At 37.2% G+C, this 22,646-nt stretch overlaps 1 protein-coding gene across 2 annotated transcripts in view; it reads right to left on the bottom strand.

The window, feature by feature from the left end:
* Positions 1 to 22,646, bottom strand: part of EPB41L4A (erythrocyte membrane protein band 4.1 like 4A) — a 635,814-nt gene that overhangs the window by 35,465 nt on the left and 577,703 nt on the right. For both annotated transcript variants that reach the window (XM_053701541.1, XM_053701542.1), the window contains exon 18: positions 5,658 to 5,777. In XM_053701541.1, coding sequence (XP_053557516.1) covers positions 5,658 to 5,777 — 120 coding nt within the window. The remainder of the gene's footprint in view (positions 1 to 5,657; positions 5,778 to 22,646) is intronic.

Below are 22,646 nucleotides of genomic sequence, written 5' to 3' on the forward strand. Positions count from 1 at the left end.
TATGAAAATAAACAACACCACATAAAACAGGTCTGTTAGGAACAGTATTAATTTTGTCGACTAAAACAAGACTAAAATGAGGATAAAACTAAAGAAATTCTGATGACTAAAATACGACTAAAACTAAAATGGTATTTAAGTCAAAAGACTATGGGGCCGATTTATCAAGGGCCGAATGGCCCCTGATGCCCCTGTTTCCACGCAAGCCTTTAGGCTCGCCGGAAACAGTAGTTATGAAGCAGCGATCTTAAGACCACTGCTCCTTAATTGGTCTGTTGCCTCTGAGGCTGCGGACATCAATCTGCCCGATCGCGTACAATCAGGTTGATTGACACCCCCTGCTGGCTGCCAATTGGCCGCAAATCTGCCGGGAGCGGTATTGCACAAGCAGTTCACTAGAACTGCTAGTGCAATGTTACATGCCAACAGCGTATGCTGTCGGCATTCAGCAATGTCTGGTGGACATGATACGCTGCAGCGTATCATGTCCGCCAGACTTTGATAAATCGGACCCTATGACTAAAACTAAATCAAAATGACATTTTAGTCAAAAGACTATCACTAAAACTAAATCAAAATGACATTTTAGTCAAAAGACTATCACTAAAACTAAATCAAAATGACATTTTAGTCAAAAGACTATGACTAAAACTAAATCAAAATTTGCTGTCAAAATTAACACTTTATGCAAGGTGTTATAATCAGTCCATATCAAATTACTGCTATCTTCTTGTTTATTTATGAAACTAATTTAATAAACCTTTACTCCAGGAGTATATAATGAGTTTGTAAGTTCTAGAGGAGTGTTAATTTTGTTGCCATACAAATTTCGAATCTGTGAACAATCAATTAATTCTTTCTATAGTAAAATAACCCACGAGTATGGGTTTAAGTTATGCTGTGCCTGTGCTAGCTGCAGAAACTTTTTGTTGTGTTACTTTTGTTTTTATATTCAGTAATATGTGCAATGGTGTTACAACCAATACAGTTTACAGTTTGTTTATTTATATTTTAAAGTTGCACTTGTTTGTTTATGAAACTTGGTTTTATTTAATTTTAAGTTTAATAAAGACATTATATATCACAACAGTTAAATCTGTGTCTGTATTGCAAGTTTAATTCTTAATACCATTAGATTTTTACTCCTTGAGTTTGGAAATTATAGAGAAATGCTTAAATAATGCATTACACTTTAACTAAACCCCTTAGAATTTAGTCAACTAAAATCTGCTGGAGATTAAGCCGACTAAAACTAAAACAATTCAGATGATTAAAATACGAGTAAAACTAAAATGGCATTTTAGTCAAAAGACTAACACTAAATCGAGATTTGAAGTCAAAATTAACACTGGTTATGAATTTAAATGACTATGGGAATTTTCTTAAAGGGATCTAAAATTGCTGAGTACAACAATAATATAATGGTGGCAACACGTACAGCTCCAGCTCTGTATTGTGCTCGCTAAAGTGAAGTGTATGGCACAGTTTGTCAAGTAGACAGCAGTATCATTAATCTGTGAATGTGCATTACTATCCCAGGGTACAAGAATCCTTACATTTCTAGATGGGGGTGCCTAGTGTTAAGTTACTGAATGTCACTAACCAGCACTTATCAAGGGTTATAATAACAGGACAGCTTTGAAGAAAGCTGCAGACACAGGAGAATTCCCAATTTTGCAAGGTGGATGACGCATGGAGTACCAGGGTTGGGTAACTAACAGGTGGGTGGATCTTGGGATACCACAGATGAGTAAAGCTAGGGGTGGGTGGAGCAGACGTGCATGAAGCAGGGCTAGCAGTGGGTGATGCACAGATGAGTAGGGGCGCCAGAGGTGTAAATGAAGCAAATAGCTAATGCTAATCAATCATGGGATGGAAAAGGTGGGTGTAGCAGTGGTATCTACCATAAGTATATTTGGAATTTTGAAGAAAACAGCTGGCCCAATAGAATCTCAACTAAAATTAGATGACAAACTGGTAGGATGTGGTAAATGCTAAACTCACAATTTTTCAAGAACACGGGCATTAGGTAGGATGGAATTAAATCCTTTAAAAGGTAGAGATGACATTCTAGTGGGCACTGATGGCCAAGTTACAAAGAGGTTGTGTTAGTGAGGTTGAGGATAGCAGATTTGTCGACCAAAGGTTATTAAAGAGATGCCAAGTTAAAATCCAGTTAAAGGGACATGAAATATTTTGATACTGAATAAATATAAAATGCTTAAGTATTTGTATGTCCAGATTGGTTCCTCCAAATTAGTGCAGTAATGATATTAAAGCCTTCAAAAAAAATTACACCTACGAAGTGTGTTAACTTAATGAAACATTCCAGAATCTTGTAGAATTAAATAAAATTACTTTAAAGAAAACAACAAATTATTTTTCTTAATAAATAAGGCTGAATATTACTTTCACACCAAATAGAGCACAATGTCATCGCACACAATGATTGCCTGTATACACTTAAAGTGAATAACAACTGGTCTGTTAAAAACTGATAAAAAAAGATCACTATGAGTTGACATCCCAGAAAGTTGTTTTGTTTGTGGCCTTTTAGATAGTAAAAAATGAATTAACTGCAAATTACAGATACAGTAAAATCTGCCACCTTATTTGCTATAATGTGTGTGTCACCACAGGCAGTCTGGTGCAGTCATGGGTCATCAAAACTCTTACTGTTTGTTCACTCTAATTAAAAGGATTTATGTTCACTCTCACTGAAATCCGCAGTTTGTGTTTGATCCCGTGTAGCTCAGTGCTGTGCCAGTAACACAAATGCCAGCACCTGCTGGGGGATTTGTGGGAGAGGTAAGTGAGAGGTAGCTGATCAGGCACCATATGGGCTTTTTGTGAGTATGGAGGTTGGTCGGTAACTCAGCAGGCACAATTCTCAATTACCAACAAAAGCCATGATTTTCTTTAAGGTGGGAGATGACTGGCAGAACAGCTTACACTAGACCAAATAGAAACAACCCTAATGTGTACATGGAATACAGGACAGACAATAAAGCTGCCATTTATCACGGCACAAGCATATTTAGCAGCTAAAAAAAATAATTAATTATAAACTACAATGCCCTCTATTTTGAGAGCATTTGGGGCACTTTTAGAAAATTAACCAGAGATCTGATCTCTGGTTAATTTTCTGAGCGCTAAATGCTTTCACAAGCTGACGGTAGCCCTTTTTTCACTCACAGTCCTTCGTAATATCTCTCCCTTTATCTTCTTTTCTCATTTCTCTTTCACCATTTATTTCCTTTTTGATTCCCTTCTTCCATCTATTTTATCCATTCCTACTATTTGTTTAGCCACTTTTGTTTCTTGTTTCTACCTCATCAGCCAATTGCATGAACAGAGGAACTTACAGGCGCCAGTTTTGGCAAGCAGGTAAGTAGGTTATGTGAAAATAGATAACTTCAATCATCATAAATTATTAAAAAGACAGAAACCATAATAAAAACATGTGATCAACACAATATGTTTCTGCATATTCCAAATTAATTCAATTGCAAAACAATGTATGTCTGCAGATAAAATACAGCAATATTTCAAGCATCAAAGTCCTTGAATATTCTTATAGTAGTTCACGATATTAAAGGGTCATGATACCCAAATGTTGAAGCACTTGAAAGTGATGCAGCATAGCTGTAAAAAGCCGACTAAAAAATATCACCTGAACATCTCTATGTGAAAAATGAAGATATTTTACCTCAACATTTCGAAAGTATTCAAACTCCACTGTAAAGAGAGTTTAAGCAGCCAATCAGGATGCTAGTCCCAGGACTTGCAAGGGAGTGTGCACCTGACATTTGCAGGCACATTCATGTTATTTTCCTATTCAGTTTAAGGAAGTTTACTATGAAATCTTACAAGATTTCAGTGAAATCTCATGAGATCACAGCAAAGCAAAGCATGACCTCAACACTGCTGATTGGCTATTTTTTTTCCAACTTGCAGCTGGACAGCAGCTAAAGTATAACTGTTCACAGAGCACTTACTCTGGTGAGCTGAAGAAACGTTGAGGTAAAATATTTCATTTTTTACAAGGAGATGTTAAGGTGAGATTTTCATGTCAGCTTTTTACAGATGAACTGCATCACTTTCAAGTGATTTATCATATGAATTTTATATCCCTTTAAGTATGCTTGCATGTACTAAGAAGGTATAGTGCTTTTAAGGTATTCGGAGTAGGCAAAAGCATTATTTTGACTATAGGTTCGCTGTCACTTGGAGAGGCGATTTAACGAGAACCCAAAATGTTTCTGTCATGATTTTGATAAAGTATGTCATTTTAAATAATACAAATTTTAAATAAAATTTGTTCTATTCTCTTAGTATCCTTTGTTGAAAAGCACACATGGGTAGGCTCAGCAAGGCACTACTGGGAGCTAGATGGTGATTGGTGCCTGCACATTTATGCCTTTTGTAATTGGCTCACCAATTTGTTCAGCTAGCTCCCAATAGTTATTTTTGGCTCCAACAACAAAGGATACCAAAATAATGAAGCACATTTAATAATAGAAGTAAATTTGAAAGTTGTTTAAAATTGTATCCTCTATCTCAATCACAACAGAAAAATAAAGAAATTAAAACGTAAGCTTTATTGTCCATAAAGTAAGCACAATAAAAGAAAATGGCTGTTTTTGTTCCACTTCTGGATCTAAGCACACATATCTACATTATTTAGAAAATATTACAAATGTATCTACACACACTTATTGACGGTATAACAAATAAGCTGCTAAAGGTATGAGGGCCAGAGTGTTTAAAATGAAGATGAATACAAATGCTAGACACATTAAAAGCAGAACACGTATTAGATAATGTACTGCAATGCTATCTATCAACAGTGGCATTGTCATTTTTAAAGGGACATAAAAATAAAAATGAAGCTTTATGGTTAGGGTGACTATATTGCCACTTTAAAAAGGGACACATGAAAAATACATATGTCAGGGCTGTTTTTAGGGCTGTTTAAATAAATGTTTTGTATAAGAACCCTGACATATGTATTTTTCATATGTGTCCCTTTTTAAAGCGGCAATATGGTCACCCTAATGCAATCTTCTGCAGTCTCAGAGACATCCTGCTGTGTAAGGCAAGAATTACACGTGCTGGCAGCTGATGCCACTATTTAGGGGCCTACTTTGCCGTATCCAAAATGCAGTGCTAACTTTATGGAACCCTGGCAATGATTTCTTCCCAGTGAGTCTTCCATCTATAGGGGCAGAGAAGATACATCATGTACTCTACTCTTTCATTAGGGTACCTGGTAGAAGGTTTGCATTGTAGAATGGAGAGGACTAACAACAAATACTTTCCCTTTTGTATCCTATATGTTTAGATGCCATATACCAATAGCAGATTAATTACACTTTACATTTGCTGCTTCTATTCTGTGTAATGTGGCTAAACATTCCAAGATCTTGTTTTCATATAAAAACCTAAGAATGTGTCATCATCTGCCTTTAGTTATGTTTTCTCCTGTAGTTTTTGTTCACCAATCAATTGTTACATAGACCCCAAATAGCATGCTGTGAAATGTATATATTTTTATAAACAAAGCACCCTTGTGACATTAGGCAGCAGAGTTCTAGTGGAGTAAAAGCATAAAGACTGGGAAAAGGGTATCTAATAGTGCAAAGCATTTTACGTACGATCGCGATCGATGCCTGGATCTTCTGAAATTGGGGTCAGCTTGGCTCTTCTCCTTTTGTCGTCTTAAAACTGCTTCCCACTGCGGCGCTGAATCGACCATGTCATTTTCCTGCCGTAACCTGCAATAAAAACATACTCTGTGAATGTGCAGGGAAATGCCATTTTGTGGGCCATACTGCAGCACTCAACTGTATTAACAAGAACAACCATATCATTTATTGCTTCACTTCATGGGCAGAATTACACAGAGGGAGCACATACGTGTGAGGGGTAATCATCATGGAACATTGACGCAAATATCCATAAAACATAAGAATTCATAGAACAAACAGATGATGTTGGATTTTCAGAACATCTTACAGGGACAGTCAATGTTGTTATTAATGCTATTAATGTGCAGGATTATTTACCTAGCGGTACATGTAAGAAAATAAAGGTAATTAAAGGGACATGAAGCCAACTTTTTTTCTTTCATGATTCAGATAGAGTATTTTAAACAACTTTCCAATTTACTTATATTATCTAATTTGCTTCATTCTTTTGATATTCTTTGTTGAAAATCATATCTAAATAGGCTCAATAGCTGCTTATTGGTGGCTGCACATAGATGCCTCGTGTTATTGGCTCACCCATTTGCATTGCTATTTCTTCAACAAAGGATACGTAAATAATGAAGCAAATTATATAATAGAAGTAAATTGGACTGTTTGTATTCTCTATCTGAATCATGAAAGAAAAATGTTCATGTCCCTTTAAATATTTAACCCCCACTGTATTTTTTTCCAAAAGCACGTCACAGGCTCGCTGTCTAATCACAGCACACTCAACTAAATGTAGCCCACTTTACCACCTGGGAGAAGTGAAGCCATACTACAGTTGGGGATGCCATATTTCATGGAAGAAAATTCTGACTTCCCTAATTAGCAGAAACAGTTATGCAGCATAATGCAAAAACTATTGCAGATAGGACTGAATTTAAATAATCATTTATTCTAAATTAGAAGTTTCACCCTATTTATTCTTTATTAGGTACGACATGAGCCTTAAAAGGACACTAAAGGCAAAATTAAACGTTCATGATTCAGATAGAGCATGAAACTTTAGGAGAGTTTCTAATTATGTAGCTGCTATTTAATTATAATAATTGAAGGAGTTGCCATTTTATTGTGGCAAAATTAACTTATGAGGTGGAAAAAGTTACTATTTCCCTTAATAATAAGAGGAAAATAAGCAAAACACAGAGAGCAAGCCAACACCATAACAACTGTCAGGCCCCATATCAATCCTGGTGTACAAGCTAAATAGCCAAAGACAAGCTAATAGTATACCAACACAGACCATATCAGGAGAGTTACTGATTTAGGAGAGATGTTGAAGTTTTGAATGTACAAGTCAACTATTCTTAGTTTATATCTATTTGTTGTCCTTTTATATCTGATAATAATTCATACAAAGTTTTCAGGAAAACAAGAATGGACCACAGACTTTACTGTTTAAATTTATTATTTTTAGTTTTAGTTGTTTTTTTTCATTGTATAATTTATCTTTCTGTTATGATGTGCAAAATATGCAAGCACAATATGTTATATGTTACATATGATAATAAAAGCAATTTCTGAAAAAAAATAATAATAAGAGGAAAATGTAGTACTACTTACCCTACAAGTCTATCTGTTTAACCCCCCAAAGGTGTTAAACTCATATAGTTCCATTCTGGGGCGGGATCCGATATGCGGCGCAGGTTTCGGCGCAAGCGTGGAAACCTGCGCCGCCCGTAATTTCACCTTGCACATCGAGCTATCACATATACGGCGCCGACAGTTGCTAAAGTGCCGTAAATCGGACAAACTAGCGATGTCCACAAATAAGCGTAAGTACAAATTTCTGGAGTCGCCAGTGACTTATGGCACTTTAGAAACTGCCGCCGCCTAAAAAAACGAACTAAAGTATAAAATATCCCGTAACTGTCTAACACGCCTCCAAAAAATAGCCTGACACGTATACCCCTCTATCCGCAATCCCCCCTCTCACTCCTAACAATAAATGTATTAACCCCTAAACCGCCGCTCCCGGACCCCGCCGCCACCTATATTATATGTACTACCCCCTAAACTGACCCACCTACACCGCCGCCACCTATATTAAATGTATTAACCCCTAATCTGAGCCCCCTACACCGCCGCCACCTATTTTAAATATAATAACCCCTAATCTAATCCCCCTACACCGCCGCCACCTATTTTAAATATATTAACCCCTAATCTAATCCCCCTACACCGCCGCCACCTATATTAAATATATTAACCCCTAAACCTAAGTCTAACCCTAACACCCCCTAACTTAATTATTATTTCAATAAATCTAAATAATATTAATATTATTAACTAAATTATTCCTATTTAAAACTAAATACTTACCTATAAAATAAACCCTAAGATAGCTACAATATAATTAATAATTACATCGTAGCTATTTTAGGGTTTATATTTATTTTACAGGTAACTTTGTATTTATTTTAACTAGGTACAATAGCTATTAAATAGTTAATAACTATTTAATAACTAACTAGTTAAAATAATTACAAAATTACCTGTAAAATAAATCCTAACCTAAGTTACCATTACACCTAACACTACACTATCAATAAATTAATTAAATAAACTACAATTATCTCAACTAAAATACAATTAAATAAACTAAACTATATTACCAAAAAAAAAAACACTAAATTACAAAAATAAAAAAAGATTACAAGAATTTTAAGATAATTACACCTAATCTAAGCCCCCTAATAAAATAAAAAAGCCCCCCAAAATAATAAAATGTCCTATTAAATCAGCCAATAGAATTCAGTAGCTCTTATTCTATTGGCTATTCAAATCAGCCAATAGAATTACAGTAGCTCTCATCCGATTGGCTGATTTGAATTTGAAGGCTCAAATCAGCCAATAGGAATTCAAGGGACGTCATTTTTAATTGCGTACCTTGAATTCCTATTCAGTGTACGGCTGAGATCGTATGAAGAGGATCCTCCACGCTCCATGGCTCCGCGGTCTTCAGTTCCAGCGTCGCCGATCTTCAGTTTCAGAGTGGACGGTCCTCAGCTCTACGGTCATCGGTCTTCAACTCCTCCGCTCCGCGCCGGCTGGTTCCTGGAAGAAGAAGAGGTCGCCGCCTGGAAGAAGACTTCACCACCTGGAACAGGACCTTCTCCGCTGGTCTTCAGGACAGGTAAGGAGCACTTGGTTGTTAGACTTAGGTTTTTTTAACGGGGGATCGGGTGGGTTTTAGAGTAGGGGTGTGTGGGTGGTGGGTTGTAATGGGGGGGTTGTTCTTTTTTTTACAGGTAAAAGAGCTGATTACTTTGGGGCAATGCCCCACAAAAGGCCCTTTTAAGGGCTGGTAATAGAGCTGATTACTTTTGTAACTTAGGTTAGGGTAGGGACATTTTATTATTTTGGGGGGCTTTTTTATTTTATTAGGGGGCTTAGATTAGGTGTAATTAGCTTAAAATTCTTGTAATCTTTTTTTATTTTTTGTAATTTAGTGTTTGTTTTTTTATTAATATAGTTTAGTGTTTTTAATTGTATTTTAATTGAGATAATTGTAGTTTATTTAATTAATTTATTGATCGTTTAGGTGTATTTGTAACTTAGGTTAGGATTTATTTTACAGGTAATTTTGTAATTATTTTAACTAGGTAGCTATTAAATAGTTATTAACTATTTAATAGCTATTGTACCTAGTTAAAATAAATACAAAGTTACCTGTAAAATAAATATAAACCCTAAAATAGCTACAATGTAATTATTAATTATATTGTAGCTATTTTAGGGTTTATTTTATAGGTAAGTATTTAGTTTTAAATAGGAATAATTTAGTTAATAATATTAATATTATTTAGATTTATTTCAATAATAATTAAGTTAGGGGGTGTTAGGGTTAGACTTAGGTTTAGGGGTTAATATATTTAAAATAGGTGGCGGCGGTGTAGGGGGATCATATTAGGGGTTAATATAGTTAATATAGGTGGCGGTGGGGTAGGGGGCTCAGATTAGGGGTTAATATAGTTAATATAGGTGGCGGCGGGGTAGGGGGCTCAGATTAGGGGTTAATATAGTTAATATAGGTGGCGGCGGGGTAGGGGACTCAGATTAGGGGTTAATATAGTTAATATAGGTGGCGGCGGGGTAAGGGGCTCAGATTAGGGGGTAGTACATATAATATAGGTGGCGGCGGTGTAGGGGGATTAGATTAGGTGTTAATACATATAATATAGGTGGCGGCGGTGTAGGGGGGTCAGATTAGGGGGTAATACATATAATGTAGGTGGGGGCGGGGTCCGGGAGCGGCGGTTTAGGGGTTAAACACTATATTAGGTATTGCGGTGGGGGATTGCGGTTGACAGGTAGATAGACATTGCGCATGCGTTAGGTGTTAGGTTTTATTTTGCAGGCAGTTTAGGGAGTTACGGGGCTCCAGTACTCAGCGTAAGACCTGCTACGGGTGCATTTTATGGTGAGGTGAAAATGGAGTAAGATTTCTCCATTTTCGCCACGTAAGTCCTTACGCTGTATATTGGATACCTAACTGCGTGGGTTTGGTATATCATTCTATGGGCCAAAAAACTACGGCCGAAGGGTGAAATATACGAGCGTAACTTCTAGGTTACGCCGTATATGTGATACCAAACCAGCACAAAATTTGGCGTCGCCGGCTTTTGCGGGCGACGCTGCATATCGGATCGGGCCCCTGGTGCTGCAGAGAACTGTTGGTCCAGAGCAGACACAGCAGGTTAGCCAATCAACAGCAGCAGTCGCACAACTGCAATTATTATCGACCATGCCTGTTCAGAACCAGCAGTTTTCTCTAGAGCTATGTCACATTAAAAATCTAGTAAGACTGCCAACTTGTGGCACATCCGCCTGCTATTCAAAATCAAGCGGTCCAGCAGAAGGTGCACAATGTATACACGGTTCTACAGCCAATGTGTAAAATGTTGCAGGAAAATATACAGGTTTGATATAGTTTACAATTGGGCCAGCCATATTGTCTTAGAAATACTATTCAAAAAGCAAGTGAAACTACATATATTGTATATTGTATTCTCTCTGCAAATGTCTGCCATCTGCTTGCTGACAGGCACTATTGTAAGCAATGGAAAAAAATACTTGTATGCGCATGATGCATGATGTTATCTTATTTTTTATGGAATTCCTCTTTTTATGCCTTTAGACACAAACAGGACACCCTAAGTTTAGGTAAAGAAAATAAAAAATTTTTTGAAAGAAAATAATAAAAAACCTGTAAAACAGACAGCCCCAAATATAAAAACACATCAATTCTTCACCTCTGCTGCCTCTGTCAGCCCTGGTCTCCAAACATAAAGAAGCTTAGTTTTTTTTTTTAAGCTCAGCTGGAAAAAAGCTGCTGTAATTCATGTGATTATCAACCTTGCATTTTCCGTACATTGATTTTAAATAAGTTTAAAAACGTGGCATATTGATTAAAGGGGTAAACTGGGGTAAACGCTCAGGGCTCGATTCTTTAAAGTTCTCTGGTCTGAAAGAAGTATCATCAGCACTATTATGTCCCTCATGAAATGTTCTATGCACCAGGAGAACTTTGTATTTCATTAAAGGAACATTGTATTCCAAAATGTTCTCCTAAATGGGCAAATTTGCCAGTTAGCAGGCGGGCGATAAATATATAACTAGCCATTACAAGTGACTGTTTTTTGCTACAGAGAGCTTGCGTTAGCAATTAGGTCTCTGAAAATTAACCAGAGATCAGATCTCTGGTTAATTTTCAAAAAGTGCCCCAAATGCCCTCAAAATAGAGGACCTTTAATTTCTTTAAGGGGTTAAAAGTTGGCGGGTGTGGGGTGTTAGAAAAAAAACGGCACTGAAAAGTGCCTTTACATTGCAGTTTATGGAAACAGTGTGTGTTTTTATATACATATATATTTATGTGTTAATATCTGTATATACACATATAAACACATACAGTATATACAGTATATATATATATATATATATATATATATATATAAAAAAGTATCAAGAATTGGTTAAGCACTACAGGTATCCTTTTACGATTTTCCAAACTGCCCAGGGTGCACAACAAATTGTCATATAGTAGCAATAAGGGAGAAGGCACTCACTGGGTCTTAATATCAAACAATTTAATGCAAATATAACGTTTCGGGGTCTCCCCCGTTGTCAAATAAACATACCACCATGTGTGAACAAACTTACCCATACTAAGTACAAACATTAAATAGTGCAGAGAGGCGCTGCCGATTGCGTCTCCGGAAGTGGCTCCTCCCCCAGTAAGGTTGCGTTACGTAACTTCCGTAACCATAGCAACCCGACGCTCAATCAGCAGCGTCTAGAAGAACAACAAAATATGGCATGATAACATGATAATAGTCATCTAGTCAAGGAAAGAGCAGTACATATAACATAGAATATTGCCAATCATAAAGTTGTAATTCCTTTAGCTGACATAAACTATACGCTGTAATATTTTTACATATATTATATAGCTAGACTTTCTACATCTATACAGCACAAAATTGTTAAAGAACTATGATTCTAAATATTGACATGTTAGTGGATATTAGCAATAGGCTAGCAGTATATCAATCTAAATGCTATAACAGAATTTGTGTCCAATTATGCATGTAATATTCGGCTGCACTATATTACAGCGTATAGTTTATAAGTCAGCTAAAGGAATTACAGCTTTATGATTGGCAATATTCTATGTTATATGTACTGCTCTTTCCTTGACTAGATAACTATTATCATGTTATCATGCCATATTTTGTTGTTCTTCTAGACGCTGCTGATTGAGCGTCGGGTTGCTATGGTTACGGAAGTTACGTAACGCAACTTTACTGGGGGAGGAGCCACTTCCGGAGACGCGATCGGCAGCGCCGCTCTGCACTATTCAATGTTTGTACTTAGGATGGGTAAGTTTGTTCACACATGGTGGTATGTTTATTTGACAACGGGGGAGACCCCGAAACGTTATATTTGCATTAAATTGTTTGATATTAAGACCCAGTGAGTGCCTTCTCCCTTATTGCTACTATATATATATATATATATATCTATACATATATATATATATATATATATATACATATAAATATATGTTTAAAATTGCTTTTCATCACTGCACAATTTACCCCCTTTGCTGCGCTTAGGTTCTGTGCCGTGTATGACATCATCTGAACGAGGCTCCCACTGGAGCTTATGGAAGCACGCACTCGTTAGCGCAATGCTTCTGTGCAATGCGAACACAAGGTCGTGTTCGCATTGCACCTGACTCATGTGCGCTGGTATTACTCAGTTGAACGCAAATATCGCTTTAGCGTAAGTCATATTTTGCACTTAACTCTGGCACTTAATGTGTTATCAACGGTCCATTTTATCTGCTGGAGTGTATTTGTTTGCACACAGCTACTTTGCCTGTATTTGTTATTTGAAATAGCTACTTTTGCCCGCTGTATCCCCACTTACACTGAAAATATGTTTAACAAACATTTGCTCTGTAAAAGCAATGTATTTAGGAGATAATAGCAATTATTAATCTCCCAGTGGGGGAGGTATGAGGGAGAGAGGTATTTTCTATATGAAATAGCTGCTTGTGTTTATTCAACCCCCCCAGCCATGATGAGTATTTCAATACCTAATATAAATAACATTATATTTACTTGGAAGTTTAGCCCATTGTTATAGGCATGTGATGGTTTCAGTGGTGTATTTAGGTTTTGTGCTACCCTAGGCACTCAAAATTCTGCTGCCCCCCCAAGTTTTAGGTCTATTTCAGCCATAATATTTGTTGGTCAGGGACCTACAGAGATAAGAAAAAGAAGCATGTGTGTGCACAGAAAGTGATAGAATAATGAGATATCATTTCCCTGCAAGCTCAACCCATTTTAGGGCCACATTACAATTGGATCAGTATTTAACGCTCCCCCTTGCACGCTAACTCCGCTAGAAGTAAGCTTTTTGCGTGCACTGGGTAGCGCTCGTATTACAAGTTAAAAGCCAACTGTTTTCAAACGCAAAGCCCGAACTCATATTTTCAAATGCGTTAACCCGACATGAAAATATTCATATTTCCCATTCCAATGTTCTTCACATAGCAGAATATGTTCTATTTATTCATAAATACATATTTCTTTATATATATATATATATATATATATATATATATATATATATATATATATAATGGTATTTTGGTACAATATATATATATCTATATATATATATATATATATATATATATTTATTTAAACGTCCAGTATAAATGGCACACACTAACATAAGCAACTCCCTGGAGCACTGCCAATAAGTATTGTAGATTTCCAACAAGTATCCCAGAGCCGGCTGGAATCCCCAGAACACAAAACAGGCTTACACAGGTAATAAAAAAACTGGCATTATCACCCCGCAGCTCACTAGAGTAATTCGTAATAATAGTGAGGTACCCACTATGACTAAACAACTTTCGCAAATGGAAGAGAGATTGATATCCAGGGGCTATGGCAGAAAAATGATTAGCAATATCAAGGAAAGGTTAATGAGTACTCTGTTGGAGAAACAAGCTGGGAACAGGGTAACTCCTAAGGGAGAAAAACAGCAGTTGAACTTTGTAACCACTTATGCCCCCAGGCACACGACTTTGGCTAAATCGGTGCGCCGAAACTGGCCACTGTTGGAATCTGATCCGACTCTGCCGTTCCAGATGATGAGACCACCCAGAATGGTATACGCAGGGTGGACAATCTAAGGGACATCCTGGTGAAAACGGACCCGGTCCAATGTTACAAGAAAGATACATGGCTTAAACCAATAAAAAGGACTGTTTCATGTGTGGGAGTTGCATCACATGCAACAGCATGTTTAGAGGCTCGACATTCCAACACCCATACATCGGAAAGGCAACCACATCGTTCAGAGACAGAATGGCTAATCACCGTTGTGCAATTAGGGAGGCAATGAAAAATGGGGACTCGGAGCAGCCAGTGGCGCGTCACTTCGCCAAATGTAACCATAATACCTCAAGCCTACAATCCATGATAATCGATCATGTTCCCCCATTGGCCAGGGGAGGCGATAGGGCTAAAAAGCTCTTGCAACTCGAGTCCAAATGGATTTATATAATGGACACACTTGTACCAAGGTGCTCAATACCTTTCTAGACTATGGACCATTCTATTGAAGACAAGAAAAATCTACTGCCAATAAAAGTCTGCGTGTAATGACCTTACATATGTCTGATGATGACCTTATAAGGTTCCACATGAACGTACGCTCTAGTGGGTACCCATGGGTTTCTACCTATACTTCAGGAGGCGATGAAGGGCCACTTGATAAACGCCATTGGAATTGTATATATGTCAGATTCTCTCATGGGATCTGTGTGATACATGAGAATTGTTTTATTGTTTGATTTTAATGTTTTGTATATATGCTTTCTAGGGATGTGGTCGGACAGTGTCACAGCTTGGATACTCCAGTCGTGTTAGTATGCACATGTATAATTGGAGCGTTGATCTCCAGAGATGTCTGTGTATGGATTTTCCACTAAAATATCTGTGCTTACGGCCATTATCTGGACTTATACACACCAATGTAAATATCGTAATGGATAATTGGTGGGATGTGAAGGTTGCGTATCATGCAGGTACATATTTCCTCCTAATGTGTCCAGTAGATGGGCTGTGATGCTGCCCGATCGCTATAGCATAGATTTGCCATAATAGTTTGTTGATCAGCTGCTATGGTAACAGACCACACGCGCCCGGGGCTGGTAACGTGTCATGTCGGGTCGGATGATGATGATGTCATCAGCAACGGACGGCATGATTCTAATGTGACCAGCTTCTCAGGTATTTAAAGCGGGTAGATTGAGAGTGGGATAACTGCTTTAAGGTTCATTCTATTGATCCATTACACTACATTTGACAAAGGTGCGAGGGGAGCACCGAAACGTTATGTCTGTTCTTATTCTGTAATTTTGGAATAAATGTTAAGTTTTACGAAAAGACCAGCGAGTGCCTTTTTGTTGATTGGGTTTCTATGTTGCTGTGGAAGCGCACCCTGGCTGCTGCAAGAATCGTAAGATTGTGCTTACCCTTTATGGAAGTTTATATATAAAATATATATATTAAAAAATAATATATATATATTTCTTTCATGTAATTAGCAAGAGTCCATGAGCTAGTGACGTATGGGATATACATTCCTACCAGGAGGGGCAAAGTTTCCCAAACCTCAAAATGCCTACAAATACACCCCTCACCACACCCACAAATCAGTTTTACAAACTTTGCCTCCCGTGGAGGTGGTGAAGTAAGTTTGTGCTAGATTCTACGTTGATATGCGCTCCGCAGCAGGTTGGAGCCCGGTTTTCCTCTCAGCGTGCAGTGAATGTCAGAGGGATGTGAAGAGAGTATTGCCTATTTGAATTCAATGATCTCCTTCTACGGGGTCTATTTCATAGGTTCTCTGTTATCGGTCGTAGAGATTCATCTCTTACCTCCCTTTTCAGATCGACGATATACTCTTATATATACCATTACCTCTACTGATTCTCGTTTCAGTACTGGTTTGGCTTTCTACTACATGTAGATGAGTGTCCTGGGGTAAGTAAGTCTTATTTTTGTGACACTCTAAGCTATGGTTGGGCACTTTTATATAAAGTTCTAAATATTTGTGTTTAAACATTTATTTGCCTTGATTCAGGATGTTCAATATTCCTTATTTCAGACAGTCAGTTTCATTATTTGGGATTATGCATTTGAATAATCAATTTTTTTCTTACCTTAAAATTTGACTTTTTTCCCTGTGGGCTGTTAGGCTCGCGGGGGCTGAAAATGCTTCATTTTATTGCGTCATTCTTGGCGCGGACTTTTTTGGCGCAAAAAAATTTCTTTGTTATTTCCGGCGTCATACTTGTCACCGGAAGTTGCGTCATTTTTGACGTTTTTGCTCCAAAGGTGTCGGCGTTACCGGATGTGGCGTCATTTTTGGCGCTAAAGGCATTTAGGCGCCAAATAATGTGGGCGTATTTTTTGGCGCTAAAAAATATGGGCGTCATTATTGTCTCCACATTATTTAAATCTCATTGTTTATTTGCTTCTGGTTGCTAGAAGCTTGTTCACTGGCATTTTTTCCCATTCCTGAAACTGTCATTTAAGGAATTTGATCAATTTTGCTTTATATGTTGTTTTTTCTATTACATATTGCAAGATGTCTCAGATTGACCCTGAATCAGAAGATACTTCTGGAAAATCGCTGCCTGATGCTGGATCTACCAAAGTTAAGTGTATTTGCTGTAAACTTGTGGTATCTGTTCCTCCAGCTGTTGTTTGTAATGAATGTCATGACAAACTTGTTAATGCAGATAATATTTCCTTTAGTAATGTTACATTACCTGTTGCTGTTCCATCAACATCTAATACTCAGAGTGTTCCTGTTAACATAAGAGATTTTGTTTCTAAATCCATTAAGAAGGCTATGTCTGTTATTCCTCCTTCTAGTAAACGTAAAAGGTCTTTTAAAACTTCTCATTTTTCAGATGAATTTTTGAATGAACATCATCATTCTGATTCTGATAATGATTCCTCTGGTTCAGAGGATTCTGTTTCAGAGGTTGATGCTGATAAATCTTCATATTTATTCATAATGGAATTTATTCGTTCTTTACTTAAAGAAGTCTTAATTGCATTAGAAATAGAGGAATCTGGTCCTCTTGATACTAAATCTAAACGTTTAAATAAGGTTTTTAAATCTCCTGTAGTTATTCCAGACGTTTTTCCTGTCCCTGATGCTATTTCTGAAGTAATTTCCAGGAAATGGAATAATTTGGGTAATTAATTTACTCCTTCTAAACGTTTTAAGCAATTATATCCTGTGCCATCTGACAGATTAGAGTTTTGGGACAAAATCCCTAAGGTTGATGGGGCTATCTCTACTCTTGCTAAACGTACTACTATTCCTACGGCAGATAGTACTTCCTTTAAGGATCCTTTAGATAGGAAAATTGAATCCTTTCTAAGAAAAGCTTACTTATGTTCAGGTAATCTTCTTAGACCTGCTATATCTTTAGCGGATGTTGCTGCAGCTTCAACTTTTTGGTTGGAAGCTTTAGCGCAGCAAGTAACAGATCATAATTCTCATAGCATTGTTAATCTTCTTCAACATGCTAATAATTTTATTTGTGATGCCATCTTTGATATCATTAGGGTTGATGTCAGATATATGTCTCTAGCTATTTTAGCTAGAAGAGCTTTATGGCTTAAAACTTGGAATGCTGATATGTCTTCCAAGTCAACTTTGCTTTCCCTTTCTTTCCAGGGTAATAAATTATTTGGTTCACAGTTGGATTCCATTATTTCAACTGTTACTGGGGGGAAAGGAACTTTTTTACCACAGGATAAAAAATCTAAAGGTAAATTTAGGTCTACTAATCGTTTTCGTTCCTTTCGTCACAATAAGGAACAAAAGCCTGATCCTTCCCCTACAGGAGCGGTATCAGTTTGGAAACCATCTCCAGTCTGGAATAAATCCAAGCCTTTTAGAAAGCCAAAGCCAGCTCCCAAGTCCACATGAAGGTGCGGCCCTCATTCCAGCCCAGCTGGTAGGGGGCAGATTACGATTTTTCAAAGAAATTTGGATCAATTCGATTCACAATCTTTGGATTCAGAACATTGTTTCACAAGGGTACAGAATAGGCTTCAAGATAAGGCCTCCTGCAAGAAGATTTTTTCTTTCTCGTGTCCCAGTAAATCCAGTGAAGGCTCAAGCATTTCTGAAATGTGTTTCAGATCTAGAGTTAGCTGGAGTAATTATGCCAGTTCCAGTTCTGGAACAGGGGCTGGGGTTTTACTCAAATCTCTTCATTGTACCAAAGAAGGAGAATTCCTTCAGACCAGTTCTGGATTTAAAAATATTGAATCATTATGTAAGGATACCAACATTCAAAATGGTAACTATAAGGACTATTCTGCCTTTTGTTCAGCAAGGGCATTATATGTCCACAATAGATTTACAGGATGCATATCTGCATATTCCGATTCATCCAGATCACTATCAGTTTCTGAGATTCTCTTTCCTAGACAAGCATTACCAGTTTGTGGCTCTGCCGTTTGGCCTAGCAACAGCTCCAAGGATTTTTACAAAGGTTCTCGGTGCCCTTCTGTCTGTAATCAGAGAACAGGGTATCGTGGTATTTCCTTATTTGGACGATATCTTGGTACTTGCTCAGTCTTCACATTTAGCAGAATCTCATACGAATCGACTTGTATTGTTTCTTCGAGAACATGGTTGGAGGATCAATTTACCAAAAAGTTCATTGATTCCTCAGACAAGGGTAACCTTTTTAGGTTTCCAGATAGATTCAGTGTCCATGACTCTGTCTCTGACAGACAAGAGACGTCTAAAATTGGTTTCAGCTTGTCGAAACCTTCAGTCTCAATCATTCCCTTCGGTAGCCTTATGCATGGAAATTCTAGGTCTTATGACTGCTGCATCGGACGCGATCCCCTTTGCTCGTTTTCACATGCGACCTCTTCAGCTCTGTATGCTGAACCAGTGGTGCAGGGATTATACAAAGATATCTCAATTAATATCTTTAAAACCGATTGTATGACACTCTCTGACGTGGTGGACAGACCACCATCGTTTAGTTCAGGGGGCTTCTTTTGTTCTTCCGACCTGGACTGTGATTTCAACAGATGCAAGTCTGACAGGTTGGGGAGCTGTTTGGGGGTCTCTGACAGCACAAGGGGGTTGGGAATCTCAGGAGGTGAGATTACCAATCAACATTTTGGAACTCCGTGCAATTTTCAGAGCTCTTCAGTCATGGCCTCTTCTAAAGAGAGAGTCGTTCATTTGTTTTCAGACGGACAATGTCACAACCGTGGCATATGTCAATCATCAAGGAGGGACTCACAGTCCTCTGGCTATGAAAGAAGTATCTCGAATACTAGTATGGGCGGAATCCAGCTCCTGTCTAATTTCTGCGGTTCATATCCCAGGTATAGACAATTGGGAAGCGGATTATCTCAGTCGCCAAACGTTACATCTGGGTGAATGGTCTCTTCACCCAAAGGTATTTCTTCAGATTGTTCAAATGTGGGGACTTCCAGAAATAGATCTGATGGCTTCTCATCTAAACAAGAAACTTCCCAGGTATCTGTCCAGATCCAGGGATCCTCAGGCGGAGGCAGTGGATGCATTGTCTCTTCCTTGGAAGTATCATCCTGCCTATATCTTTCCGCCTCTAGTTCTCCTTCCAAGAGTGATTTCCAAGATTCTAAAGGAGTGCTCGTTTGTTCTGCTGGTGGCTCCAGCATTGCCTCACAGGTTTTGGTATGCGGATCTTGTCCGGATGGCTACTTGCCAACCGTGGACTCTTCCATTAAGACCAGACCTTCTATCGCAAGGTCCTTTTTTTTTTCGTCAGGATCTCAAATCCTTAAATTTGAAGGTATGGAGATTGAACGCTTGATTCTCAGTCATAGAGGTTTCTCTGACTCTGTGATTAATACTATGTTACAGGCTCGTAAATCTGTATCTAGGAAGATATATTATCGAGTCTGGAAGATTTACATTTCTTGGTGTTTTTCTCATCATTTTTCTTGGCATTCTTTTAAAATTCCTAGAATTTTACAGTTTCTTCAGGATGGTTTGGATAAAGGTTTGTCTGCAAGTTCCTTGAAAGGACAAATCTCTGCTCTTTCTGTTCTTTTCCACAGAAAGATTGCTAGTCTTCCTGATATTCATTGTTTTGTACAAGCTTTGGTTCGTATAAAACCTGTTATTAAGTCAATTTCTCCTTCTTGGAGTTTGAATTTGGTTCTGGGGGCTCTTCAAGCTCCTCCGTTTGAACCTATGCATTCGCTGGACATTAAATTACTTTCTTGGAAAGTTTTGTTTCTTTTGGCCATCTCTTCTGCTAGAAGAGTTTCTGAATTATCTGCTCTTTCTTGTGAGTCTCCTTTTCTGATTTTTCATCAGGATAAGGCGGTGTTGCGAACTTCTTTTAAATTTTTACCTAAGGTAAAATTCTAAGGAAAGATCGTTGCATTCTTTGGATGTAGTTAGAGCTTTGAAATATTATGTTGAAGCTACTAAAAATTTCCGAAAGACTTCTAGTCTATTTGTTATCTTTTCCGGTTCTAGGAAAGGTCAGAAGGCCTCTGCCATTTCTTTGGCGTCTTGGTTAAAGTCTTTGATTCATCATGCTTATGTCGAGTCGGGTAAAACTCCGCCTCAAAGGATTACAGCTCATTCTACTAGGTCAGTTTCTACTTCCTGGGCGTTTAGGAATGAAGCTTCGGTTGATCAGATTTGCAAAGCAGCAACTTGGTCTTCTTTGCATACTTTTACTAAATTCTACCATTTTGATGTGTTTTCTTCTTCTGAAGTAGTTTTTGGTAGAAAAGTACTTCAGGCAGCTGTTTCAGTTTGATTCTTCTGCTTATAATTTCAGTTTTTTTCATTATAAGATTTAAACTTTGTTTTGGGTGTGGATTATTTTCAGCGGAATTGGCTGTCTTTATTTTATCCCTCCCTCTCTAGTGACTCTTGCGTGGAAGATCCACATCTTGGGTATTCATTATCCCATACGTCACTAGCTCATGGACTCTTGCTAATTACATGAAAGAAAACATAATTTATGTAAGAACTTACCTGATAAATTCATTTCTTTCATATTAGCAAGAGTACATGAGGCCCACCCTTTTTTGTGGTGGTTATGATTTTTTTGTATAAAGCACAATTATTCCAATTCCTTATTTTTTTATGCTTTCGCACTTTTTTCTTATCACCCCACTTCTTGGCTATGCGTTAAACTGATTTGTGGGTGTGGTGAGGGGTGTATTTGTAGGCATTTTGAGGTTTGGGAAACTTTGCCCCTCCTGGTAGGAATGTATATCCCATACGTCACTAGCTCATGGACTCTTGCTAATATGAAAGAAATGAATTTATCAGGTAAGTTCTTACATAAATTATGTTATATATATATAGGTATAGATATATACAGATTTATATAGGAATATATATTTAAAAATACATAGAACATATTCTGCTATGTGAATAACATTGTAATGGGAAATATTTACAGTAAATACACAGTATAACACTTTATTAAATATGAATATTGCATAAATATGATTTTACATGTTGCCATCTACTTAAAGGGACACTGAACCCAATTTTTTTCTTTCATGATTCAGATAGAGCATGCAATTTTAAGCCACTTTCTAATTTATTCCTAATATCAATTTTTCTTGCTATCTTTATTTTAAAAAGAAAACATCTGAGCTTTTTTTTTTTATTCAGAACTCTGGACAGCACTTTTTTATTGGTGGATGAGTTTATCCACCAATCAGCAAGAACAACCCAGGTTGATCACCAAAAATGGGCCGGCATCTAAACTTACTTTCTTGCATTTCAAATAAAGATACCAAGAGAATGAAGAAAATTTGATAATAGGAGTAAATTAGAAAGTTGCTTAAAATGTCATGCTCTATCTGAATCACGAAAGAAAAAATTTGGGTACAGTGTCCCTTTAACTGCAAAGGGCTCCAATGCACTTATATATATATATATATATATATATATATATATATATACACTGATATATATATATATATATACACTGTATTTCTATATATGTATACATATGTAATTATGTGTTTATATGTGTATATATGTCTCTAAATGTATACATATATATATATACTGTATATAAAAATACAGTATATATATATATATATATATATATATATATACACACATAAATATTTAGACATGTGTATGTATGTATCTCTATGTTAAAGCCCTTTGCAGCCTTTTTTTCTCTCTCACATCTTTGAGCCCTTATAACTTTTTTTGTGCAATATTTTTTTAAATACTTTTTATCAGATGCTGTTATGAGTGTAACTGTACTTTTCAATG

This window comes from Bombina bombina, chromosome 2 (assembly GCF_027579735.1).
Source record: "Bombina bombina isolate aBomBom1 chromosome 2, aBomBom1.pri, whole genome shotgun sequence".
Lineage (NCBI taxonomy): Eukaryota > Metazoa > Chordata > Amphibia > Anura > Bombinatoridae > Bombina > Bombina bombina.